At 43.7% G+C, this 26,978-nt stretch overlaps 1 protein-coding gene and 1 long non-coding RNA gene across 2 annotated transcripts in view; one reads left to right on the top strand and one right to left on the bottom strand.

Annotated features, from left to right (window-relative positions):
* The window catches only part of LOC133750989 (cytochrome P450 3A6), a 29,878-nt gene extending 5,715 nt beyond the window's left edge, over positions 1–24,163 (top strand). The window contains exons 3-13 of the mRNA XM_062180830.1: positions 973–1,025; positions 1,884–1,983; positions 4,906–5,019; positions 5,369–5,457; positions 7,399–7,547; positions 10,799–10,926; positions 12,099–12,165; positions 15,684–15,844; positions 17,730–17,956; positions 19,822–19,984; positions 23,949–24,163. Of these exons, the coding sequence (XP_062036814.1) occupies positions 973–1,025; positions 1,884–1,983; positions 4,906–5,019; positions 5,369–5,457; positions 7,399–7,547; positions 10,799–10,926; positions 12,099–12,165; positions 15,684–15,844; positions 17,730–17,956; positions 19,822–19,984; positions 23,949–24,044 (1,347 nt within the window). The 3' untranslated portion in view covers positions 24,045–24,163. The remainder of the gene's footprint in view (positions 1–972; positions 1,026–1,883; positions 1,984–4,905; positions 5,020–5,368; positions 5,458–7,398; positions 7,548–10,798; positions 10,927–12,098; positions 12,166–15,683; positions 15,845–17,729; positions 17,957–19,821; positions 19,985–23,948) is intronic.
* Positions 20,077–22,909, bottom strand: LOC133751000 (uncharacterized). Its single transcript, XR_009864750.1, has 2 exons — positions 22,717–22,909; positions 20,077–20,289 (listed from the first exon to the last, which is right to left on the bottom strand). It is a non-coding gene; the product is annotated as an uncharacterized LOC133751000 (long non-coding RNA).
* Positions 24,164–26,978: the final 2,815 nt, after the last annotated feature.

Here is a 26,978-nt window from a genome sequence, read left to right as displayed (position 1 = left end):
CAACAGGAGCATTTTTTTTTTAAGTTTCTGAAGTGAAAATGCAGCACGTATTACTGAAGTCTTTATCTTCATTTATTTACTTATGGGGCGGAGGAGACAGCAGGCACCCACACTGGCATTTATTCCCCAAATGCCTGCAATATCCAAGACTACATGGAGCTGAGAGCTGTGAACTACTCCAGGTCTCTCGTGCGGGTTGGAGGGACTCTGTGACTTGAGCTGTCACTGCTTCAGCCTTGCATATGTATTAGTGGGGATTTAGAGTGAGGAGGCCGGGCCAGATATGGAGGATAGGTGTTGTAACCATATGCTGACATGCGTGGCCCACAGCAGTCATTGTAACACGCTGGGTCCTGTGTGTAGAGGCGGCATCTGTTCATCTGTTCCATACTGAGCTACAAAACTGGAAGGCAAGTCCACATTCATTCTCTCACTCACGCACTTTCTCACTCAACAGCATACCCCAGAGGGATATAAATCTTCTAGAACAAAAGAGACGGCTGCTGTCCTTAACGTCCTACATCTGCCAAAGTCTGGAGAGAGCTCATGAGCTAAATATAAAGGATGTTAAATGAGGAGAAAAAGAGTGGACACATCCCTGGGAAACACTCCTTTTCCCTGTGCCTCAGTTTCCTCGTGTGTTCACGGAGGGAATAATTCGGAGAGGTTCAGGAGTTTGGAGACAACACAGCCCCGGGAAAAGCACTTCAGAAAGACAAAGGGTCCTTAGTATTCATAGCCGAGGGTAGGCCATCCGGGTTCCACAATACTTGGAGACAACTCAGGAGTGAGTTTGAATTGTCTACTTCAAATATTTCTCTCAGATGTTTCTGAATAACAGCTTCCCTATAAATGCCAGAGAAAGATAGTAAGCCTGATTTAATTGTATTTGGGTCATTTTTTGCCTCAATTTGAGATAAAGTTTGCTATATTTAGAATAATAATCAAATTTCATATTGTTTCTCTCCCCAGGGTATGTGGGAGTTCGACATAGAATGTCGTAAAAAATATGGAAAAATGTGGGGGTGAGTATTCTGGAAACTTCCATCAGATTGTTTTGATGAGGCACTCACCTTAACTCAGAGCCTCTTGGCACGAGCCTTTGCAGGGTGAAGCTTTGGGGGCTTGTCCTGCCAAGACTCCCACGTATCTCCAGGTGTCAGTGTCGGAGCCAGGTCAGGAATGCTGTAGAGCATCACTTCATGCGGGCTTTGCTTGCACAGGCATCCCAGCCTCCTTTCTGCCCAGGGTCTGGCTGTTCCCCATTTTGACTTCCTTAGGGTCTCTTTAATTGTGTGAAATTCACTATTTCAGGCCATTCTAATGTGTACTCCTAGGTGCATGACCTGATGTCCTTCCTATGTTGATTCAATTAAAAGCCTAAACTCTGTTATGTAAAGTCTATTTAATATGTACTTTTGAAAGAAGGATTGGGAGGTACACATAAACAGGTTGGGAAACTGCATATACATACATATATATAGCGTATGTTTAGTCTCTGCGAGTGTATGGTTTGTTTTTATTTAGTTTTTTTTTCAAAGATTTATTTATTTGAGAGGCAGAGTTACAGACAGAGGAAAAGACAGAAATCTTCCATCTACTGTTTCACTCCCTAAATGACCACAGTGGCTGGAGCTGGGCCAATCCGGAGCCAGGAGCCAGGAGCTTCTCCAGGTCTCTCATGTGGGTACAGGGGCTCAAGCACTTAGGCCATCTTCCAGTCCACTAGCAAGGAAATCAGAAGAGGAGCAGCCAGGACATGAACCGGTGCCCATAGGGGATGCTGGTGCTAGCAGTGTGGCATAGCAGGTCGAGCCTCTGCCCGCGGGTTGTGTCCCAGCGACATTGGCCAGAGTTTAATCAGCTCTGTTTTCCCACCACAGGTTGTTCGATGGTCGGCAGCCTTTGATGGTTATCACTGATCCAGACATGATAAAGACAGTACTGGTGAAAGAATGCTACTCTGTCTTCACAAACCGGCGGGTAGGCGTCCCTTCTTGAAAAGTTGGAGTGTTTATTTGTTAAGTTTCTATCCTTAAATACTTACATATTCATAAGAAGTTGCCAGACATGTTCAGGGTATTTTCATGACTATTTCATTTTGTTTTTCTAAATGGTAATATCTTGGATAACTCTAAATATACTCCTGTAGTGACAGGAAACTGACACAGCTGGTTCAGGTTACATCAGCTTCATGTACCCTTCTTTCTCTCCCTCTCTAGCTAAGCACATGGATCACATGTGTCGCTAAGCACATGGATCACACGTGTCGATTTGCGTAGCTACCAGTACAAACAACATACAGAACTCTTCGTAGTATTCTATTTGAGTTACAATGTATATCTTTTCCTGGCAACAGGTTCTTTATTAGAATTTTTACTTTTCATTTTGAAGAGGCCAATTTGGTGATTTTACCCTTTTATGATTGTGCTTTGGTGTCAAGTCTGGAAATTCTTTGCCTAGCCCTCCTATGTTGTATGGTTTTATGATTTTTCTTTAAGTCTATATTTAAAAATTTTTTTTAAAGATTTATTTATTTGAGAGGTAGAGTTACAGACAGTGAGAGGGAGAGACAGAGAGAAAGGTCTTCCATCCGCTGGTTTGCTCCCCAAATGGCCACAATAGCCGGAGCTTCACTGATCCAAAGCCAGGAGCCAGGAGCTTCCTCCTGGTCTCCCACGTGGGTATAGGGGCCCAAGGACCTGGGCCATCCTCCACTGCCTTTCCAGGCCACAGCAGAGAGCCAGGACCAGAACCGGTGCCCATATGGGATGCTGGCGCAGTAGGCAGAGGATTAACCCACTGTGCCACGGCACCGGCCCCTATAATCTATTTTGATTTAATTTTTGTGTAAGGTACGAGGTCTAGGCCACTGTTAATTTTTTGGCCTATAGACTGCCCCTTTGTTTCAATACCATAGTGCTGAACATGGGAATTTCTGAATTGTTCAGAGATTCAGTCTTTCTCCATTAAATGTTCTATTGATTGAAAGGTTTTTTTTTTTTTAAACAAAATAGCTTTTCTTTATCCAGTTGAAGAATTCCCCTGTATTTATAGTCTGCTGAGTTTTTTTTTTTTTTTAAATCATGAATGGGTGTTAGAAATATTCATTTTAAAACAAAATACAGTTTTAGAAGATGGAAGAGAGTTCCTAGAAGTTTGTATTGATAGGCCAGCCTCAGGGCGGTGAATATAATTCTTTTTCCTTTTATTTCTGTGGTAAAATAAAGAGGAGAGGCCTTTTATGCAAATCAGTTTCTAATCTTACAAGTATTAGCTACTTTTTTTTTTTTTTTTTTGACAGGCAGAGTGGACAGTGAGAGAGAGAGACAGAGAGAAAGGTCTTCCTTTTTCCATTGGTTCACCCTCCAATGGCTGCTGCGGCCGGTGCACCGCGCTGATCCGATGGCAGGAGCCAGGTGCTTCTCCTGGTCTCCCATGGGGTGCAGGACCCAAGCACTTGGGCCATCCTCCACTATACTCCCTGGCCACAGCAGAGAGCTGGCCTGGAAGAGGGGCAACCGGGACAGAATCCGGCACCCCAACCAGGACTAGAACCCGGTGTGCCGGCGCCGCTAGACAGAGGATTAGCCTAGTGAGCCGCGGCGCCGGCCCACTACTTTTTTTTTTTTTTTTTAAATCATCATCATCACATGAAGGCATCACATTTTCTTTTTGATTACCTATAATACACACTTTTACTGATATAGTGTAGTGTATATATATAACATCAACTGTCAAGTCAGGTAATATAGTTCTTCATGTTTGGAGTCTACAGACTCTTCTCTTCCAGTGTTTCATATATGGTAAAATGTATTATTGTGAACGTAGATGTCCTGCCCCGCTCTGGAACCCTAAATCTCATTCCTTCTAAGTGTATTCCCTGCTCCAGTCCTTCACAGCCTACAGGAATCACTGCTCTATGTTCAGAGTGACCTTTTTGAAACTTCAACATGTGAAGCAAACTTTCAGAGTTTGTTTCTCTGTGTAAGGTTTATTTTGCTTAACCTAATGAGCCCTTGCCCCATCCACTTTGCTGCAAATAACAGGACTTGATTCTGACTTATGGCTGTGTTTGTTGTGATTTATGGCTGGATTCCACTGTGTTCATACGCTGCATCTTCTTTATCCATTCATCTGTTGATGATGGACATCTTGGTTGATGTTGGCTATTGTGAACAGTGCTTCCATGAACATTAGAGTTTAGTTACTTCTTTGATATAATGATCTCATTTATTTTGGACATACACCCCAAAGTGAAACAGCTGAACTTAAACTAAACCAAGTTATAGTTTTTTGGAGGAAATTTCATCCCTTTTATCAGTTGTTCATCATGTGTGTGTGTGGGCCAGTGGGTGTGTAGAGAGAGAGCGTTCCAGGGAAGGAGGGAGGGAGAGAGGGAGAGAAGAGAGAGAGGGAGGAAGGGAGGGAGGGGGCGGAGAGAGAGAGAGAAAAAGAGGAGGGAGAGGGGAAGGGAGAGAGGGAGAGAAGAGAGGGAGGGAGGGAGAGAGGGAGAGAATGAATGAATGAGAATTGGTTGGAAGAAATATACCGTTTGCCAAGGCCATCTGGCTGGCTGTCATCAATCCCTTTCTATTCTACACTACCCTAGAGATGTATTAGGTCTTTTTCTGTCTCTTCTCCTGGAAGAACAATTTCCCTATCAGGTGGAACATTGTTTTTTAAAGGGAAAATGGGACATAAAGGCCTAAACCACAGCACATCCACTCTCATGGGAAGCTAGGCATTTAGGATAATATTTATGGAGCACATAACATTAGGCATGCATCTTGTATACTATCACTAAATATTTTTAGAATGACTGATGCCTATTTAACAATTTTTTACAATGCTGGTGAGCTCTAAAACTTACCTAGAACACAATGTCTTTTGTTTGGACTCTAGTCTTTTGGACCAGTGGGATTTATGAAAAAAGCCGTCTCCATATCTGAGGATGAAGATTGGAAGAGAGTTAGAACATTGCTGTCTCCAACCTTCACGAGTGGAAAACTCAAGGAGGTAACAAAATACCAGATTTTTAATTAGAAACTTAATGCATCTGGGGACAGGTAGAAAGTAAAACCCTAGCCCACTTTGAAGGAGAAAGTCCACTGGGTTTGAGCATCTTCAAAGTGGTCTTTTGTCTTTATGACCTAGAAGACATGTTACATTCATTAACAAGTGTCACTGATCTCTGCTTTGGCGAGCCACGTCCTCCTGAAACTCGAGTCTCTGCATTTATCCACGGGTTAAACGGTCTGTTTACAAGAGACAGTAGATGTCACTTTCCCATGCTTGGGAATCTATATCCTTGTGTGACTTGAATCTCTGCATTTCACTGTGGCTGGTATTGTGTGTTTGTGCTTAGATGTTACCCATCATTGCCCAGTACGGAGATGTGTTGGTGAAAAACCTGAGGCAGGAAGCAGAGAAAGGCAAGCCCGTGGACTTGAAAGAGTAAGTAGGGAGGTGGTTGGAGGGTCCTGAGCTCTTCAGCTGCACGCCTTGGGGCCGAAATTCCCCTCTCGAGTTACAACAGTGAGCTTTCAAAAGCAGGTGCATGGTGTCACAACTGCAGTGGAATATCCAACAAGGGCCAGATCACAACCAGAAGGCAGGACAGCTGGGGACAGAAAGGGCCTTCTTCTTTGAGTAGAGCACGTAATAGAGAATTATCTGCTTGATTGTCATCTCGGCTATTATGGAAGACAAAACCCATGAGTAGAATATGATTGTACCAGAGTTTTGATTGTAGGTGGTACGGAGTGGGGGTAGGAGAAGGCATTTGGTATATATTGGGAGGCAGGAGAGTCTCAGTGTGTATGTAGGAACAACTTTAATCCCTTCACGGTTTTTCTGAGAATATCAGAAAAATGCTAAGTATTAAAATGTTTCCATTACTTCTCCTTTCTTGAATGACAGAAGTGAGAAGGCTCTGTAAAGGCAGTGGACAGGGCAACCAGATAACGTATTGTCTAAACTAGGATATTTCTTTCTTTATATTTGTTTGAAGGGTAGAGACACAGGCAGGGTGAGAAAAGAGAGAGAGAGAGGGAAGGAGGGAGGGGGAGGGGAAAAAGCGAGCGAGCGCACTTCCATCTGCTGATCCTAAATGCCTGTGATAGTCAAGGCTGGGGCGAGCTGCAGCCAAGAGCTAGAGACTCAATACAGGTCTCTTCTGTGGGTGGAAGGGCCCAAGTACTTGAACCATTACCTGGTGCCTCCTAGGGTGTGCATTAGCAAGGAGCTGGAATTGGAGGTGGAGCTGAGATTTGAACCTGGGCACTCATACATGGGATGTACCCTTCCAGCAGCATCTTAGCTGCTGGGCCCATCCCCCACCCTACCCCCTAAACTGGGCTAATTTTGAATTATTCAGGAACAACAAGCGTAGACTGAGGCTCTGCTGGGCAAACAGGAGACACGTATTCACTTAACAAAGGATCCTCGAAATGAGTTCTGGAGGGATTTATTATTATATTTGACCAGGAATATCCTCGGGCTTCTAGTCTGCCCTCGGGGTAAGCTTAGATCGTGGAGATGGGAAGCAGAGGTCTTTCCGGGGCTTTGGCAGGGAAGGAGAGAAGGAGGATGAAGTTCCTGGGCTGTTGCTGTTCTGTAGTGTGCTGAAGAGGAGAAAGCAGCTCTGGATATACACCCTGCGTGGTGGCAAGACCTAGATCAGCGTCTCCTTCTCCAGTCCCCTAGGAAGAGTTAACCATCCCTCCATGTCCTGCTGAAGCCCTGGGCTTCCACATCAGTTAGCACCCACCCTCAACACACGCTGCCGTCCCTTGTGTGATTACGGGTCTGTCACTTTCCAGGCCTGATCTACTGGAGCTCAGAGATACGTCTACATCTCCCAGGGTTCCTGTCAGCCCTAGGACAGAGGCAGCTGTGGAAAGGTGTGAGTGTGACTGAGGGAAGTATAGACCCTTCAGATAATCTAGGTGGTAGTTTTATTCTGTTAAGATATATTTATTTGAGACACACACACACACACACACACTCACAGATATATTGATCTTCCAATTACTGGTTCCACCAGAGTAGGCCGGGCTGAAGCCAAGAGTCTGGAATTCCAGCTGCAGGTCCCACATGGGTGGCAGTGGACCAACCACTTAAACTACTGTCTTGTGCCTCTAAGGATGCATTAGCAGGAAGCTGGATCAGAAGTGGAGTAGACTGACCTTGGACCAGCACTCTAATTGGAGTTGTGAGCATTCTGAGCTTAACCCGCTGGGCCACGGTGCCTGCCGTGGGAGGTGGTTCTGAAAGCATGTGGCTCTTCGCCTGTTGTGCTCTGACGTGTGGTTTACCAGCGTTTCTTTCTCCATGTGCAGACGAAGAATGGCAAAGAGGTGCTCATTTTAATTTTCTGTGTGTCCCTCCCCTCAGAATCTTTGGGGCCTACAGCATGGACGTGATCACCGGTACATCCTTTGGAGTGAACATTGATTCCCTTAGAAACCCACAGGACCCGTTTGTGAAAAACGTCAGGAGGCTGTTGAAATTTAATTTCTTCGATCCTCTCCTTCTCTCAATAAGTATGTAGTGTACTATTTCTTTCTCTTTTTAAAAAATATCTTTTGAGATCTAATTCATATAACATATAATGCACCAACTTAAAATTGTTGTTAAAATTGTTTAGTTAAGCCATCATTATTGCCAATTTTAGAAGATTTTTGTCAACTCAGTAATCCCATTCCTTCTCTCTCCCCAACCAGTATCACTAATCTCCTTTCTGTCTCTATAGATTTGAAATCATATAATATGTGTTCATTTGTGACTGTTTTTTGAAAAAAAGGTTTATTTAGTTATTTGAAAGGCAGAGTTAAAGAGAGGCAGAGAGAGAAAGATCTTCCATCTGGTGGTTCACTCCCCAGATGGCCACAACAGCTGGGGCTGGGCCAGACTGAAGCCAGGAGCCAGGAGCTTCTTCCTGGTCTCCTGAGCGGATGCAGGGGCCCAAGCACTTGGGCCATCTTCTGCTGTTTTCCCAGGCACATTAGCAGGGAGCTGGATCGGAAGTGGAACAATCAGTACTTGAACCGGTGCTCTTATGGGATGCAGGCACCTCAGGTTGCAGCTTAAACCACTGCACCACGGCGCGAGCCCTTATTATTTATTTTCAAGATTGTTTTGGCTTGTTTGGTTCCCTTGACATTCCATATGAGTTTTAAAACCAACTTGACTATTTCTATAATGAATCGAGGAGTCTGATAGAGAATGTCATATCTGAATATAAATTTGTACAATGTTGTCTTTTTGAGCATTTTTTAAATCACCAAATGTGGCTATTTTTCAGTTTATTTGGATCCTCTTTACTTCAGCAATGTTTTGTAGGTTTTAAAGAATGTTTTTCTTTTTTGTTGATTTTATTCCTAAGTATTTTGTTTTCGATGCTGTTATAAATAAAATTATTTTTTACAAAGGACTTATTTATTTGAAAGGCAGAAAGAGACGGACACACACACACACAGGATACGTCTGCACACACACACATGTCTGAGAGACCTTCCATCTGCTGACTCACCTCTCAAAAGGGCACAGCAGCCAGCTCTGGGCCAGGCCAAAGCCAGTTGCCAGAAACGCCATCTTGGTCTGCCATGTGAGTGGCATGAACCCAAGCACTTGGACCATCTTTCCCTGCTTTCCCAGTCACATTAGCAAGAAGCTGGATTGGAAACAAAGTAGCCAAGACTCCTATGGGACGCTGGGGTCAGGAGCAGCAGCTTAACTTGCTATGCCACAGGCCAGTCCAATATAGTTATTTTCTTAATTTCACTTTGTGTTGTGCATTTAGAGATAGTTTCTTTTTGTATATTGATCTTGAACCAGAGGTGCTGAACTCACCTGTTACTCCTAATAGGTGACTAGAAGTGCTGAGAGAGGTGCCTTGTCTTGTTCCTGGTCTTAGAGAAAAGGCTATTGATCTATTAGGTGTGATGTGAGCTCTGGGTTTTTCACAGATGGTTTTCTCAGATTGGGGAATTTCTGTTCATTTCTGGTGTGTTGAGCATGTTTCTCACAGAATGATACTGGATTTTGTAATGTGCCTTTTCTGCTTCTTTTGAGATGGTTTTATTGGCATAAAGCCCACTTTAATAGCATAAAGCCCACTGGTTATAGAGAATAATTCTTTTATATGCCACTGGATTCAGTTTGCTAGTATGTTATTTTGAATTTTATATCCATTTTATAAGATGTATTGGATTATATCTTTCTTATGATATCTTTGTTTACATTTTTATAGGGTAATACGTCTCATAGAATGAATTTAGAAGTCTTCATTTTTCTTCTGGATTTTGCAAGTGTTTGTTAAGAAGTGGTATCAGTTCTTTTTTTTTTTTTTTATATGGGAGACCAGGAGGAAGCACCTGGCTCCTGGCTTTGGATCGGCACGGTGCGCCGGCTGCGGTGGCCATTTAGGGGGGGTGAACCAATGGAAGGAAGACCTTTCTCTCTGTCTCTCTCTCTCATTGTCTAACTCAGCCTGTCAAAAAAATTTTAAAAAAAAGCCGGCGCCGCGGCTCACTAGGCTAATCCTCCGCCTTGCGGCGCCGGCACACCGGGTTCTAGTCCCGGTCGGGGCACCGATCCTGTCCCGGTTGCCCCTCTTCCAGGCCAGCTCTCTGCTGTGGCCAGGGAGTGCAGTGGAGGATGGCCCAAGTCCTTGGGCCCTGCACCCCATGGGAGACCAGGAGAAGCGCCTGGCTCCTGCCATCGGATCAGCGCGGTGCGCCGGCCGCAGCGCGCTACCGCGGCGGCCATTGGGGGGTGAACCAACGGCAAAAGGAAGACCTTTCTCTCTGTCTCTCTCTCTCACTGTCCACTCTGCCTGTCAAAAAAAAAAAAAAAAAGAAAAAAAAAAGAATAAAAAAAAAAATTAAAAAAAAAAAAGCTTAGACATTTATAGCAACAAATTTCCCTCTAAGCAATGCTTTTTCTACATCCCATGGTAAATATGCTCATTAGTTTTGACATAAAATGTCTTCAGTTTGATTAACCTAAAACAACTTGTAATTGTCTTTTTGATTTCTTCTTTGACCCATTGGCTGCTTAGGATTATATTGATTGAAATCCACATGTTTGTGATCTTCTTGTTTTCTTTCTATTATTGATTTTAGTTTCATTCCATGGGAGCTGATGAACATGTTGTGTATTTTTTCTATCATGGCTGCTATTTTATTTTATTTTTTTTGACAGACAGAGTGGATAGTGAGAGAGAGAGACAGAAAGGTCTTCCTTTTTGCCGTTGGTTCACCCTCCAATGGCCGCATCTCACTGATCCGAAGGCAGGAGCCAGGTGCTTCTCCTGGTCTCCCATGCGGGTGCAGGGCCCAAGCACTTGGGCCATCCTCCACTGCCTTCCCAGGCCATAGCAGAGAGCTGGCCTGGAAGAGGGGCAACCGGGATAGAATCCGGCGTCCCAACCAGGACTAGAATCCGGTGTGCCGGCGCCACAAGGCGGAGGATTAGCCTGTTAAGCCACAGCGCCGGCCATGGCTGCTCTTTATTATGTTGGACAATTATTAAAGAAGCAGAGTGTGATCTGGTCTATCCAGAGAGACTGTCGTCTCTTTGACTACATTGAGCGCTCGAGTAGTGGCCTCCGTGTGTGGAGGTGCCGTTGCTCAGCGGCTGGCTGGAAGTCCGAGCGAAAATTGCAGAGCAGAGTGTGCTTCCTGCTTGAGGACCTTGATGACTTTTATTCTTTTGACTGAGAAATGCAAATTGCACCATGTAAATTTTGCATTTCATTATGGTTTCTTTTTTTCTTTTCTTTTCCCTATAGCACTCTTTCCATTCCTTACCCCAATTTTTGAGGCATTACATATCAGTATGTTCCCAAAAGATGTTATGGATTTTTTGAAAACGTCCGTAGAAAAGATTAAAGAAGATCGTCTCAAAGACAAGCAAAAGGTAAATTTGTTGTTTACATGAGGATGTTCTGTTTTTGTTAATTTTTGGTCTGTAAACATCTTATTTGTATATTTCTCTCTGTGTTAATTGTAGAGAGAGAACTCTAGCTTTAGGACAAGAAAACTTCTGGATTTTGGGGAGATGAAGGCGGGGTTGGGTCAGGTGGTGTGAAAATGAGTTAGAACATTTACAGTTCGATAGTAGGCATGTTGAGGCATACTATTGAGATAAAATCTTTACCATCTCCTTTCCACTCAGTAAACTGTCCAAGGATAAAAAGTAGGATTTAGAAATTATTTACTGATATTGGCTGGTGCCGTGGCTCAACAGGCTAATCCTCCGCCTTGCGGCGCCGGCCGCGGCGGCCATTGGAGGGTGAACCAACGGCAAAGGAAGACCTTTCTCTCTGTCTCTCTCTCTCACTATCCACTCTGCCTGTCAAAATAAAAAAAAAAAAAAAGGAAATTATTTACTGATATTATCATTTCCTCAGATCTTAGATTGTTAAAAGAATCATTTCCATCCCATGTGTATTATTTTACACATCCTCCAAGGGAAAGCCCTCTGTCTACCTGAGGGGAGACTGTCTACATTACGTTTGCAACTCATGGCTTGGGTAGGTCAGTGGTCTTTTCTGGGTATTGAGATTGTAGACTGGCTTCGCATGGTCTGGAGGCCAGCACAGGGATGTGTGCAGGTTGGGAAGGCTGCCTAGGGATCACTGAATGTGGTTAGACATTTTTCGGAGGGTGGAACATTTGAAGATGCATACAGGAAAGTTGCACAGGATCTGTGGGAGTGTCAGGAGTTTGTGTGGACATTGGTTAGGAGTTAACGAGGGAGAACAGAAGGACTGACATTTAGGACTTCCTGGGGAAGCACGGATGACAGCAGAAAGAGAGGAAATGCCTTGGCCAGGCAGCCATGTTCAGAAGCCGGACAAACTCGAGATCAGGGAGGGAAGAAGCCAAAAAGCAGCTGTTCAATGTGGCTGGATTTCTCTTAGGGAAACATACCACCCTCTAAGATTTGTAGGTGGATGGTTTTGCTCCCTGGTGAGTCAGGGACTCCAGTCGACTTCTGGGCTTGAGAGGAGGTCGGGTGCTGCACTCCTGATGTACGTTTTTCCTTATGATTTTTTTTTTCATTGACTCTTCTCCTTGTGCTTCCAGCGCCGAGTGGATTTTCTTCAACTGATGATTAACTCTCAGAATTCCAAAGAAATCGATTCCCACAAAGGTAACCAAGGGGCACTCTGTCTGTGGATGGAAAGCTCTGGGGGAGGATTTGTCCCCAAATGTGCAGGGAGTCGTCCAGGCAGGTCGGCATTTCTGCCAAGCTGCAGAGAGACACGAACCCAGATACCATACGTGGTAGCCAGAGTGAATTCTGTAAGCGTGGTGGCACAACTGTGAGGAGAACCATGAACAAGTATTTCATGCCTGGAGATCCGTGAGTGGCCTTTGGTGGAACAAATGCTGCATTTTTCTGTTTGTAATACATGTGGGCCCATGTGGGGAAGCTTTGGAGAGTTTGTCTATTTGCAGTTTGTCCTCAAACCTTCACCTAGGTTTGATCACGCAGTGATGGCCTTTGAGTGAAGCCATTGTCACTATGCTCATTGCAAATTGATGACTTCCTTGTTCCATCGTCTTGGGAACTAGAAGTGATCATTGCTACTGGAGTGTCTTTGCTTTTAGATAATTTCTGTGATCAAAACTAGGAAAGTCAAATTTATTTGCAGAGAGCTGAGAAATATAAGTATTTCCCTTTGCATCTATACCCAAGATATAAACAGGCTTTCATTTTCTCTGTTTCTCTCTCCATCTGTCCAGGTCTCTTTTTCTCTCTCTCAAAAAACTCCCCCAAGTTCATAGCGCATTTCTCTTCATGGCCAGCCATCTGACAAAGCTCCTGAGTACTTAACAGTTGTTTTAGAGAGCAGGATGGGCTGACTCCAGTCCATGTGTGTAAATATATCTATGCCTACATCTTCCCCTCTCTCACTTGTCTCTTCTTAAGATGGTATGTACAGTTTTGTTTTTAAACATTTAAAAAATTTTTTTTATTAGAGAAAGAGAGAGGGAGGGAGGGAGGGAGGGAGGGAGGGAGGGAAGGAAGAGGGAAAGCATGCACTTCTGTCTATTGATTCACTCCCCAAGTGCTCACAGTGGCCCATGGGTAAATCAGGTGGATGCCAGGAGCCAGGGACTCGATCCGTGTCTCCTACGTGGGTGGCAGAAACACAATTACTTGACCCATTGCCACTGCTGTCCAGGGCAAGAAGCTGGAACTGTGGCTGGAGAGGAGACTTGAAAAGAGGTGCTCTGATATTGGATGTCTGAATCCCATCTGGTGTCTTAACCACTAGGCCAAACGCTCACTCCTCTGTCACTTGTCTTACTACAGCTTTGACAGAGAAAATACTTTGCTGTTCAGTACATTAATCACTAGACACATATAGCTACTGAGTGTTTGGCTTGTAGCTAGTGCTGCTGAACAAGTTTAGATTGCATTTTAATTTTTTGTTTTTAAAAAAGATCATTTATTTGAGTTACAGAGAGGAGAGACAGAGAGGTCTTCCATTTGCTGGTTCACTCCCCAAATGGCTGGAATGGCTGGAGCTGGGATGATCTGAAGCCAGGGACTTCTTTCAAGTCTCTTATGTGGGTGCAGGGGCCCAAACACTGGGCCATCTTCCACTGCCTTCCCAGGCCATAACAGGGAGCTGGATCAGAAGAGGAGCAGCCGGGATGCTAACCAGCTCCCATATGGGATGCCAACGCCACAGGCAGAGGCTTAACCTACTATACCACAGTGCCAGCTGGCCCCTATTTTTATTTTTTAGAAAGATTTATTTTTTTATTTGAAAGGCAGAGTTAGAGAGAGAGAGAGAGAGAGAAATCTTCTATCTGCTGGTTCACTCCCCAGATGGCCACAATGGCAAGAGCTGGGCTGGTCTGAAGCCAGGATCTGAACCTGTTTCTGGGTTTCCCACATGGGTGCAGGGGCCCAAGCACTTAGGCCATCCTCCGCTGCTTTCCAAAGTGCATTTGTAGGGAGCTGGATTGGAAGCGGAGCAGCCAGGACTCGAACTGATGCCCACATGGGATGCCTGCGTTGCAGGCAGTAGCTTTATCCACTATGCCATAATGCTGGCCCAGATCGCATTTTTAATGAATTAAAATTTGAAACTCCACGTGATGGTGGGGGCCAGTGCTCTGCTTCTCTGTGACTCAGCCTTTCAAATAAATAAATCTTTTTTTTTTTTTTAAATCCACATGGTGGTTAGTGCTGACTATAATGAACGGCAAAGATGTAAAATTCGAGTTTCTAGTCCATTTTCACTACAGTATCAGGAGGTTTATGCTATCATGGAGAAAGCATTTGATGGTTGAATCTACCCAAAATGCATCATAGAAATCGTCGGTGGTAAGCCAGAACCCTGCAGACATTTCTCATGTTAACTTCATGTTTTAGGTTATAATTGTATAGGTAGCACAGGCATATACTTATTTTGACTAGACAGACCAGTGCATGCTTGCTTATCATCACAAGGGGGCTGGATCGTGAGCAGGAGGGCTCGTGCACTAAGGAAAGTGGCATCAGGCCATGATTTTGCAGGCGTTGTTCATCTACCCTCGGGATCTTATTTCCCAGGATTTCATGCTGACCAGTGGCTTCCTGCTGACACAGTCTGTCTGCTGCTGCTTTAATGCCTCCATTAGATAGAGTGGATCGTAACCCTTCTAGGCTCTTCCCTTTCTCTGTGTCCTGAGATCACCCTTTGGAGGCTGCCCCCTGCCCCCGTCTTCTATTACCTGATGCCTCTCAGACATGACCCACGCTTCTCAGCTCAGATTGTGCGTACGTGATTCTCACGTTGCATGGAAGTTCAGGGTTTGATTCTGTAGCTCTAGGGTATGGTTTAGGAGTCTTCATTTCTTTTAGTTTTAAAAAGTGTTTATAAAGGGAGCAACTTTCATGTATTTCATATATACAGTTTTAAGAGTGTAATGATACTTTCCACGCTACCCTCCCTCGCCTTCTTCCTCCTTTCCTTATTTTCTTTTAATTTATACAATGACACACTTTCAATTTACCTTTTAAGCTGAAGCTTAACCCTCCACTAACTAAATAATTCAACAAGCAGTAAGTAGAAAAACCACCTTTATAGACAAGGGTTAGACAGTCATCAAATCTCAAAATGTCAATTTTGCTCATATACATTATTTTTTTGTGTGTGTGGGCTCTGTGTATTAGTTACCACAAATCAAGAAAAATTATTTTTTTGGCTCATTTCACCAAGCATAATGGTTTTCAGTTGCATCCATTTTGTTGCGAAATCAGGATTTCATTCTTTTTAAATATAGATTTATTTATTTGAAAGGCAGAGAAGCAGAGGGAGGGAGGGAGAGAGAGAGGTCTTTTACCTGCTGGTTCACTCCCCAAATAGCTGCAACTGCTAGAGCTGAGGCGATCTGAAGCTAGGAGATTCTTCTAGGTCTCTCATACGGACGCAGGGGCCCAAGGACTTGAGCCATCTTCCACTGCTTTCCCAGGCCATAGCAGAGAGCTGGATCAGCAGTGGAGCAGCTGGGACTTGAACTGGCACACATACAGGATTTTGGCACTGCAGGAGGGGGCTTTATCTGCTACGCCACAGCGCCAACCCCTACCATGTGGATTTTTATTCTTTTCCTCTAGGGTGATTCACATTGACCTATTTCCCTAAAATGTGTTTCTTCCCTTTTTAGCTCTGGATGATATAGAGGTCGTGGCCCAGTCGATTATCATTCTTTTTGCTGGCTATGAGACCACTAGCAGCACCCTCTCCTTCATTATGTATTTGTTGGCCACTCACCCTGATGTCCAGCAGAAACTCCAGGAGGAGATTAATACAGTTTTGCCCAATAAGGTGAGTGAGTGATCTGGGACAGGGCTGGGGGAGGAGTTAGAATAGAACCCCCCCCCCCCCCCCCCCGTGCTGCACTTCCCAGGGGAGTAGTTGCTAAATGTGTGAGCCTTGATTCCTTCCCTGGCAAACTTAGGAAAGTTTGGAGAAACAAAGGTGACGGATGCCGCTCAGAACTGTGTGATCTTTGTGAGTCGGTCCTGGCGTGTCTGGTGGCTGTTAGAAGAATGCCAAGTCAAAACCATCCACAGAACCTCAGTTGCACCTAAGGAGTCGTCATTGCTCTAATGTCTGGTCATTAGCTCTGTTTCCAGTGGCTGGCCTTGCTCTGGCCTGCCTGTTGGCTGAGTGAGGCCGGCCTGGGCTGGGTAGGCGGACTCTGCTCTGTGTCACGCATTCCTCATCCCCCAGCTGAACAGCCAGTGGGAAAGAAGACAAGATAGGACCCAGGGTGTCCGGCTCTTGAGTCAAACTCAACATAACACCAAGTAATAGCCACACATTATGCAACCTGGTTTTCTTTGGAGTATAAAGAAGCCTGGAGTCTGGGGTGGCGTGGCAGCTTGGTAGCAAAGTACACACAGGGGTCTTCAGAGTTTGCAGTCAAGACCTGAAACTGTAGTGAGCGACTGTTCTAGCCACTGTGGGTGGGGCTGAGAGTGGGTTCCTATCTCTGTCGAACTTTCATTAGAATTGAGATTGTCCCAGGAAAACATCCATTTTCAAGCTTCTTCTGTCATAATAGGATAGAAAGAGACTAGTTTCTCATCTCTGCAAATATTTTTTGAGATTTATTTTGTTTATTTGAAAGGCGGAGTTAGAGAAAGAGAAGGGCAGGGGGAGAGAGAAGAGAGAAAGAGGGCAAGCGAGCTTCCATCTACTGGTTCACTACCCAAATGGCCACCACAGCCAGGGCTGGGCCAGGCTGAAGCCAGGAGTTTCCTCTGGGTCTTCCATGTGGGTGCAGGGGCCCAAGCACTTGGACCATCCTCCACTGCTTTCCCAGACACATTAGCAGGGAGCTGGATCAGGAGTGGAGCAGTTGGGACTTGAACAGCGGCCATATGTGGTGTCGGTGCTGCAGGTGGCGGCGGTCCAACCTGCTATGCCACAACGCTGGCCCCGTCTCTGCAAACTTTTAAAGAAAGATTTATTTATTTATTTTGAAAGTCAGAGATAGAAATATCTTCCATCCACTGGTTCACTCCCCAAATGGCCACAATGGCCAGGATAGGCCAGTTTGAAGTCAGGAGTCAGGAACTTCTTTCAGATCTCCCACATGGGTGCAGGGGCCCAAGCACTTGGGCTGTCTTCCGTAGCTTTCCCAGGTGCATTAGCAGGGAGCTGGATTGGAAGTGGAGCAGCAAGTCTTGAACAGTGCTCATATGGGATGTCGGCATCTCGGGTAGCAGCTTTATCTGCTACACCACAACTCTGGGTCCTGGTCTCTGCAAATTTTATATATGCGATCAAAATGGTTTTCAATCAGGACTTTTCAAATCCAAAGCTTTCTGCAGAGTAAGGGGTTTCTCTTTTCCATGTTCCATTTCCTTGGCAATGCTTACGGCCTCTCTTTTGAAAGGTGACAGTGACTTTGGCAAATTTTCTTTGAGAGTAATGGTGTATTCTGCATGCTCCGGGTTTCTGGGCTTGTGTATGGAATTGTCCCCAAAGTCTCCCAGTTCATAACTACTTCCCACACCTGAATGCACCATTCATTGAGCTGGGCAAAGGACATGGCAGTTATTAAAATGCCTCTTCAGTGCTACCATCTTTCTCCAATGTGAGTTATCCTTTGGAGCACCCAACACTTCAATAGTAGTGCATTGGATGACTGTGAAATTAATTCCAAATCTCCATTTATGAACATCTGTTTCTTTCTCCCCAGGCACTTGCTACATATGATACCCTGGTCAAGATGGAATATCTGGACATGGTGGTGAATGAAACTCTCAGGTTATACCCAATTGCTGGCAGACTTGAGAGAGTCTGTAAGAAAGATGTTGACATCAACGGGATATTCATTCCCAAAGGGACAATTGTGATGATGCCGAGCTATGCCCTTCACCGAGATCCGCAGCACTGGACTGAGCCTGATGAATTCCGCCCTGAAAGGTATGGGCTCCCTGGGAAGGGGGACCTACCCTGAACCAAGCTGGTTCAGGCATATTCTGACATTTCTTATGTAGATAATGAACATGGCACTGTAGAGTCATTTGCTTGCATGAATTTTTATTTTTAGTAGTTTTTCTTATGAAAAGAAATAGTAATTGTTTTCAAAACTGTAAAAAGTTTTGACTAGGAAAAGGCAGCTAAAGCCATCCACAGTTCCAAAATTATTTACGTAGCATCTATATTGCATTAGGTATTATAAGTTACATGGAGATGGTTTAAATTCTACAGGAGGCTGTGAAAACACTATGCCATTGTATGTTAGGGATGTGAGTGTCTGTGGATGGTGGGCGTCCTGGATGTTGTCCTCTAGTGAAACAGATATGAGAACATACATGTGAGAAACTCATATAGTTTTGGTGATGTACGTGTACATCGTGTGAAAGGGACTGGACTAGGCAGTGAGAAACACATGTTAGAAATGTTATGTTGGAGAATATTTGAAAAATACACAAGTGTAACTATGGAATACTTCTGATGCATCACCGTGTGCCTCATACTTGCTCCAATACCCACAGCCCGTGTCAGCTCTTACTCCCATGCCACCACAAGCCTCCCTCTGGTTGCCATGTTGTGTGAGCAAAATCACCTATAAAAAGTTAAGAATATTGTCTAAAATTTAAGCACTCTTTTTTTTTAAAGATTTATTTAACTTGAAAGTCATAGTTACACAGAGAGAGGAGAGGCAGAGAGAGAGAGAGAAAGATTGAGATTGATATCAAGATCGATCTTCCATCTGATGGTTCACTCCCCAGTTGGCCGCAATGGCCAGAACTGTGCCAATCTGAAGCCAGGAGCCAGGAGCTTCCTCCGGGTCTCCCACGCGGGTGTAGGGGCCCAAGAACTTGGGCCAACTTCTACTGCTTTCCTAGGCCACTGCAGAGAGCTGGATGGGAAGTGGAGCAGCCAGGTCTCGAACCAGCACCCACATGGATTCTGGCACTTCAGGCCAGGGCATTAACCCGCTGCGCCACAGCGCCAGCCCCTAAGCACTCTTTTTAAACCAAATAACTATATCCCATGGTTATTTTCCCAAGATAAATATTTTTCCTTAAAAATCATCAGATATTGAGGAATTATTTGAATAAATGATAGGTTTAGCTTTCAGGGAATTTGTAGTCTGATTGAAGAGAGAATCCAGGAGGTTGGTGATGATACAGAAGTGGAGAAGCTTCGTATGACGTGTAAATGATGTAAATGATCTGAATTGGACTGTTAGAACTATTCTATGAGAGAGAAGGAGTGTGCTGGTAGGGGGAGAGGAAGAGCGAGTGAAGCAGAAGTAGGAGAGGAAAAAGGAGGAGGGAGAGGAGGAAGGAGGAGGAGAGGAGAGGAGAGGCAAGGAGGAAGAAGACAGGGAGGTAGGAGATGAAAGGGGAGAGAGAAGAGAGGAAGAAAAAAAAAGATCTGTTTAAATACCAAGAGGCATTTTCCCCTGCTTCTTCCTCAATGAGCATATACCAAGAAGTTGAAGCAGGGACCCACTTTCCCTTCTACCAGTCTCATTTCCCATATGCATTCCAGAATGTGAGCACATCACCGTCCTAAATGTAATTTTGGTGTACAAAGATAAAATGTCTTTTAAATAGTATTCATCTAATTTCATCAACAAGACAGAAAGATCCTCTAGGAAAGGGGAATGGAAAGGATCTGCAGCTTAAATTTCTCAAAGCTAAATAAAAGTATTATTTGAATGAGCAACCCACAAGTGTATCCTGTGTATCACTGGTTGAGAGGGCTAAATGCTAACCCCAGATAGGTGGTTTTATGTGGCTTTAACTTGTTTTCACCTACTTTTGTGGAACCAGGTTCAGTAAGAAGAACAAAGACAACATCAATCCTTACATATACCATCCCTTTGGAGCTGGACCCCGAAATTGCCTTGGCATGAGGTTTGCTCTCATGAATATAAAACTTGCTCTTGTGAGATTAATGCAGAACTTCTCCTTCAAACTTTGTAAGGAAACTCAGGTCAGTGTGCTTAACGTATCAGTAATGTTTTATTGGAAATTTTTAAAAAACTGTGTGTGGGTGGGTCTATATATTAAAAGAATATACTCATCTTTTAATATTAATTAATTAATTAATATTCTAGCAGCCAAAATATCTATGTGAATATGTAGGAATTAAGATTATTTCAGATCTGGAGTTCCAAATGGGCCATTTTCTTTTTTTTTGACAGGCAGAGTGGATAGTGAGAGAGAGAGACAGAGAGAAAGGTCTTCCTTTTTGCCGTTGGTTCACTCTCCAATGGCCACTGCGGCCAGCGCATCTCGCTGATCCGAGGCCAGGAGCCAGGTGCTTCTCCTGGTCTCCCATGGGGTGCAGGGCCCAAGCACTTGGGCCATCCTCCAATGCCTTCCCGGGCCATAGCAGAGAGCTGGCCTGGAAGAGGGGCAACCGGGATAGAATCCGGCGCCCCAACCGGGACTAGAACCCAGTGTGCCAGTGCCGCAAGGTGGAGGATTAGCCTGTTAAGCCACGGCGCCGGCCCAAATGGGCCATTTTCTAAAGACCAAAGTATACAGATTCTTAGGGTCAATGCATATTAGCATGGCATGATTATGTGATTGACTCCTCTATCCACAAGGAAAGTTTTAAATTTAATTTCAAGTCAGGTGGAGATGGCAAAGTGTTGTGTTTACTCATGAGGTGCCATGATTATTCTGTCATGACTTTTGAGTGTCACTCTCCTCCACAATTTAGGAGGCATCTTCAGAAAGTTCAGGGGGAAGGCATGTTATTAGGAAAAGTTTCAAAAATCTTTTTACACCAAAAGCCAACTCATACTTTCATTCCATTTTCCTGTAAGCTTTTTGAAACCCACGGTACATAAATTGTCTCATGGTAGTACTGAACCACATTGGAGCCCGTGGGGGGAGATTTAAACAGTGCATGATGCCTGGATCATCTCCCAGTTAAGAACTAATTCACCTAGATTGTGGATGTAAGAGTTCCCCCGTTGTTTCCCATGTCCACTCAAGGTTGACCGTCAGCGATTTATGGCACTTCTACCAGATCTGAATGGCTGCCACGGTCCGTAGCCCTCCCAACTCATGTATATCTTCAAGGAACTGTGTCCCAGACACACGTGGCTCTGTGTGTTCCAGAGTACCTCCATGCATTGTCTTCCCTCTCTCCTCCTCACTGTGTTTTCATCTTCCAAGGTCTGTTTCACTCTTAACTTCTCCCCCCAAAGTCTGCCAACTCCAGGGATTTCCCCCTTTCTAGTCCAGGGAACATTCAGTTCTCTGCTCAGTGGATGGTTTCTGAGGAGTGTTATCGTCTCCTGATGGAATACTTCGTCATTACACCACCCTGTTTGGTTCTCAGGGTGTTTTTCCTGCATTTTACAATGTCTCCCCACAACTTAACTCTTGAACTTCATTTTCATCCGTTAATAAACTCCCGATGGTGTCTTTTAAGGAACTTTGCCCACTGAGAGTATTCACAAAACGTTTAAGAATGATTTACCATTGATTTGGAGTTATTAGATACAGATTTTAATTTAAAACTTTTATCAAAAGGTGTGTGTGTGTGTATGTATGTATGTGTGTGTGTATACACGTGCTTAGTTGTATGTCTTCAGGGCAAAGTATATGAACACCATTTGGAATTTGAATATGATTACATGTCACATTTATAATAAAGTATTATCTGCTGCCATCATGCCCATAAGGGGGAGAATGTGGAGAACTGAATCAGAATCAGTTACTAATTGCTTTTGATCATTATCATCACTGGTTGTGTGGGGCCTGTTTCAGAACTCCAACTTGATTATCAAGATAGATGAGAGTTAATCCACTGTGACTTTGCCCGTATCTTATTAAGCAAATTCACTCTTGTATTTTGCCTTTTTTGAAGTACATATTTTTGTAGCATGCACCTGCAGCACTTATAATTTTGTGATTAGATTTGACGTAATGTTTTCATTTCATCTCCACGAATGTTTATGGAAGGCAAGGAATATATTCAAATGCCAACCGTTTTAACACCATGAACCTTGAATGACAAGTAGCTGAACAGTCAGCTGATTAGGCAGCAAGGCTAATAACACTTCCCAGTTTCAGGAGCTGTCAGATTCTGTACAGTGTTCATCCTTTTCTACCCTTTTCTGGAATCTTTCCTGTGAATAGACTAATGAGCATATTTCATTGATTCCTGTCAAGGAAGGCCCTATGAAGTTTATTTCCAAGGTTTAATATGCATCTCCTGCACTTCGTATGATTTCTGCAGAGGAGAGTAGGAGACTAGAGTTGACTACCACCTTATTTGCAGAACTGAGGAAATTGAATGTATAAAGAGATGAAGTCAGGCCTGAGAGAAAGTGGGTGTCTGTCACACTTGGTATGGAGTATGTACTCCTTGGCAAGCTTCCAGTCACCTTCATGCTGGCCCTTCTCAATGTCTGTGATGAGTCTCTTGACCTTCACCCTACTGAGATTGGAAGACTACTCTACTGGAGGCTCACCCTACACTGAATGAATGAGGCTGAAAGTATTGATGAAGGCTGGCACCGCGGCTCACTAGGCTAATCCTCCATCTGCAGTGCCGGTACCCCAGGTTCTAGTCCCGGTTGGGGTGCCGGTTCTGTTCCAGCTGCTCCTCTTCCAGTACAGCTCTGTGCTGTGGCCCAGGAAGGCAGTGGAGGATGGCCCAAGTGCTTGGGCCCTGCACCCGCATGGGAGACCAGGAGGAAGCACCTGGCTCCTGGCTTCCAGTTGGCTCAGTACACCAGCCATGGCGGCCATTTGGGGGGTGAACCAACGGAAGGAAGACCTTTTTCTCTGTTTCTCTCTCTCACTGTCTAACTCTGCCTATCAAAAAAAAAGTATTGGTGAAAGTACTTTAGAGGAGCTGGTGCTGTGGCTCACTTGACTAATCCTTTGTCTGCAGTGCCAGCATCCCATGTGGGCACCAGGTTCTAGTCCTGGTTGCTCCTCTTCCAGTCCAGATCTCTGCTGTGGCCTGGAAGGGCAGTGGAGGATGGCCCAAGTGCTAGGGCTCCTGCACTCACATTGGAGACCAGGAGGAAGCACCTGGCTCCTGGCTTCAGATCAGCGCAGCTCCGGCCGTGGTGGCCATTTGGGGGGTGAACCAAGAGAAGGAAGACCTTTCTCTCTCTGTCTCTCTCTCATTGTCTATAATTCTACCTGTCAAATAAAAATAAAGCACTTTAGAATTTCAGAATTTCCCCATTTGCACTACACTTGGAAGGCAAGAAGAGATGTTAGAAACATGAAGCATAATGCTCTTTGATAACTTGATTTTTCTTATCATTAAACTAAATTGGGTTTTCAGAAGTTGAGAACTGTCCATAGAGTTAAGTGTCACCTATACAAGAGTAATTTCAAGTTTCACCATCACAAATTTAATTTTATGTGATTTTTCAAAAAGGGCTTGCCATATGGCTAAGAATGATATGTAAAATTTTCAGAGTCACCATTGTAGCTTATAATTGAAATAAAAAGGAGAACAAGCCAATGTGATTTGTCTCAAGCCTGCCACAGATTAAGTTCTCCCTATATATTTTGTTTAATGAACAGGTGGATGAATAGTTTTACTATTCAGTGTTGAAACAATCTAAAAATAAGGTTGAGCTCTTAGTGTAGGGTTAATCTTGTAAATTAACTGAAAATAGATCTTTGTAAAAAATAAGAATGGGAATAAGAGAGGGAGGAGAAATATGGGTGGGAGTATAGGCAGGGTGGGGTGGAAAGAATCCTTATGTTCCTAAATTTGTATATATGAAATGTGTGAAATTTGTATACCTTAAATAACATTTAAAAATAATGAGAAGGAATGTAAGCTATATGATGTTAACGTAGTTCTCCATGTTTGTAAAGCACCACTGTCCCCAGTGTGGTTTTTCTACTACGCTTCTGTTATTGATGGTGTTTCATGTCTTGCTTCTATGTTTATTTAATTGTACCAGGTCCCCATAAAATTAGGTAAGCAAGGACTTCTTCAACCAGAAAAACCCATTGTTCTAAAGGTCGTGTCGAGAGACGGGATCATACATGGAGCTTGACTTTCCTGTGGACTTTTGCTTTACTCTTCAAGGAGGCCATATCCCAGAACGAGACCTGCATTTACTTTGTGAATAATAGTTGGAAATAAAGATGGGATTAACCTGTGGTACTTAAAGAATGATGGTGGAGTGTGCGTTCACTGAGCCATCCTTGTGTGTGCAGAGTGGTGTCTGTTGTGTAATAGAGGAGGTGACTATATCAGGGCCACATCTGCAGATTCAGCCTCTCTGATTCTCGGGGGTTTCCTCTCTCCATGCTCATTTTGTCATATCAGCTCTCACTTAGCTTGATCAGACAATAAACTTTGCTCACTGGTTTTTGAATAATTTTTGGTGAAAATCTGAATTAATGAAGTGATCCTACGAATGACGTTTGTATCCTGTATTTTTTGCATTATTCTCTAATAAGTATTCCATGGAGTACATCAACAAACATTTCTTTACAAAAAATATTATCAGATGCATTCCTGCCTATTAGGTGGGAATCTATGGAGCTGAGCCAGTGAGAACCAACAATTCGTATTTTGGATCCTCATGAATACGATGTGTGGGGCCCATTTTGGAATTCCAGTTTGATAATTAAGATGGATGATAGTCACTCCACTGTGAATCATGGTGATCATACACCATGATCAAGTGAAATTTACCCCAGTGATGCAAGGAGGCATCAGCATTCAGAAGTCGATAAATGTAAATCACATCAACAGAATGAAGAATAAAACCCATAGACTATCTCAATAGATGCAGAAAGAACATCTGCTAAGATTCACTTTCCCCTCGTAATAAAACCTCTCAACTGATTAACTACAGAAAGTATATACTTCATATGACAAACCCACAACCAACATTGTACTGAATGGAAAATATCAAAGTGTTTCTTCTAAGACCCGGAACAAGAAATGGATGTCCACTTTAACTCATTTGTTCACTCTGGTATCAGAAGCCTTAGACAAAACAATTAGACAAAGGAACAAAGGGCATTCGTCTTGGAAAGGGAGAATCCAATATACCCATGTTTGTAGATGACATGATTTTGTAGGTAGAAAAACTAACTTCAAATCATACTACAAAGCTATGGTAATTAAGATAGCATGATGGGGGCCAGTTTATTGGCTTAGTGGGTTAAGCTGACAGCTTTGATGTTAGCATCTTATATGAGCACCAGTTCAAGTCCTGGCTGCTCCACTTTGGTCCACCTCTGCTAAAGTGCCTGGGAAAGCAGTGGAAGAAGCTCAAGTCCTTGGGCCTTTGTCATGCATGTGGGAGACCCCGATGGAGTTCCATTCTCCTTGCTTTAGCCTGGTCCAGCCTGGTTGTTTTGGTCATTTGCAGAGTAAACCAGCAGATGAAAGATCTCTCCCTCATTCCATAACTTTTTCAAATAAATAATCCTTAAAGTATGGTGATGTCATAAAATCTGACACACAAAAATAATAGAAAACAAAACAATCCATGTCCATATAGCAAACCAATATTTGAGAAGATGCCAAGAAAATACTTTGGAGAAAGCACAGTGTCATGCTGGCAAAATGATATACCTGTAGAAGAATGAAAATCAATGCCTACCGCTTTCCATATCCAATAATCAACTCCAAATGGATTGAAGACCTCAACGTAAGACATGAAGCTATAAAATTGCTAGAAGAAAACATAGGGGGAAACATTTCAAGTCATTGGTGTAGGTAAAAACTTTTTGAATAGATATCAAAATCATAGGTAACGAAAATAAAATAGAGAAATGGAAGTATATCACACTAAGCTTCTGCACTGCACAGGAAACATTCAAATGAGTGAAGAAACACGTATATGGGGAGAGAATTTTCCAGAATATGTAGGGAGTGCAACACCAAACCCTAAATTAAAAATTGAAAATTCATCCGAATAAACATTTCTCCAAAGAAGACATCTGAATGGCACAAAGCATGTGAGTAAACACTTGATGTCACTAATCATCAAGGAAATGCAAGTCAAAATCACAGTGACCTCGAATAGCTAAAGCAATCTTGTACAACAGAAACAAAGCCGGAGGCATCACAATACCAGATTTCAGGACATACTACAGGGCAGTTGCAATCAAAACAGCCTGGTACTGGTACAGAAACAGATGGATAGACCAATGGAACAGAATAGAAACACCAGAAGTCAATCCAAACATCTACAGCCAACTTATATTTGATCAAGGATCCAAAACCAATCCCCGGAGTAAGGACAGTCTATTCAATAAATGGTGCTGGGAAAACTGGATTTCCACGTGCAGAAGCATGAAGCAAGACCCCTACCTTACAACTTACACAAAAATCCATTCAACATGGATTAAAGACCTGAATCCTGGCTTCAGCCTGGCCTTGCTCCAGCTGTTGTGGCCATTTGGGGAGTGAACCAGTGGATGGAAGACCTCTCTCTCTGTCTCTTTCTTCCCCTTTCTCTAACTCTTTCAAAAAAATAAATCTTTAAAAAAACTCTGGACATGGAGTAGGAATCAATAGACACATAGACATTAAGATTGGTGGAGGGGAGAGAAGGATATTGGATAACAGGTACCCAAATGTGGTTACATGGAAGTAATGTTTGCTAGTGCTCCAGGCACAGTGTGCTGACTACAGCTCATAATACATTTTGTGTTTTATAAGGAGCTATAAGAGCTTGAATACTCCAATCATAATGTAATGGTGACAAAATGACAGTGCTAATTTGATTTGATCAATACATGCCTTACACATGTGTTGAAATATCACACTGTGGCCCATAAATTTGTACAAATATTACATGCTGATAAGCAAAGTCCTTTCTTCCCAGAGTGCTCAATACGCTTCAGAATCGTGGGAGAAGTCCAGTGTGCCAGATTAAGTCCCCGAAGGCCCACGTCTCAGCGTCTCACTTGCTGGATTCTGGAGGACACGTTCTGAATTGTAGTTATTCCCCACTGTCAACTTC

The sequence above is a fragment of the Lepus europaeus genome, chromosome 21 (genome assembly GCF_033115175.1).
Source record: "Lepus europaeus isolate LE1 chromosome 21, mLepTim1.pri, whole genome shotgun sequence".
NCBI classification, from domain to species: domain Eukaryota; kingdom Metazoa; phylum Chordata; class Mammalia; order Lagomorpha; family Leporidae; genus Lepus; species Lepus europaeus.
The sequence above is the reverse complement of the archived record's forward strand: the minus strand, read 5'-3'. Positions and strand labels throughout refer to the sequence as shown.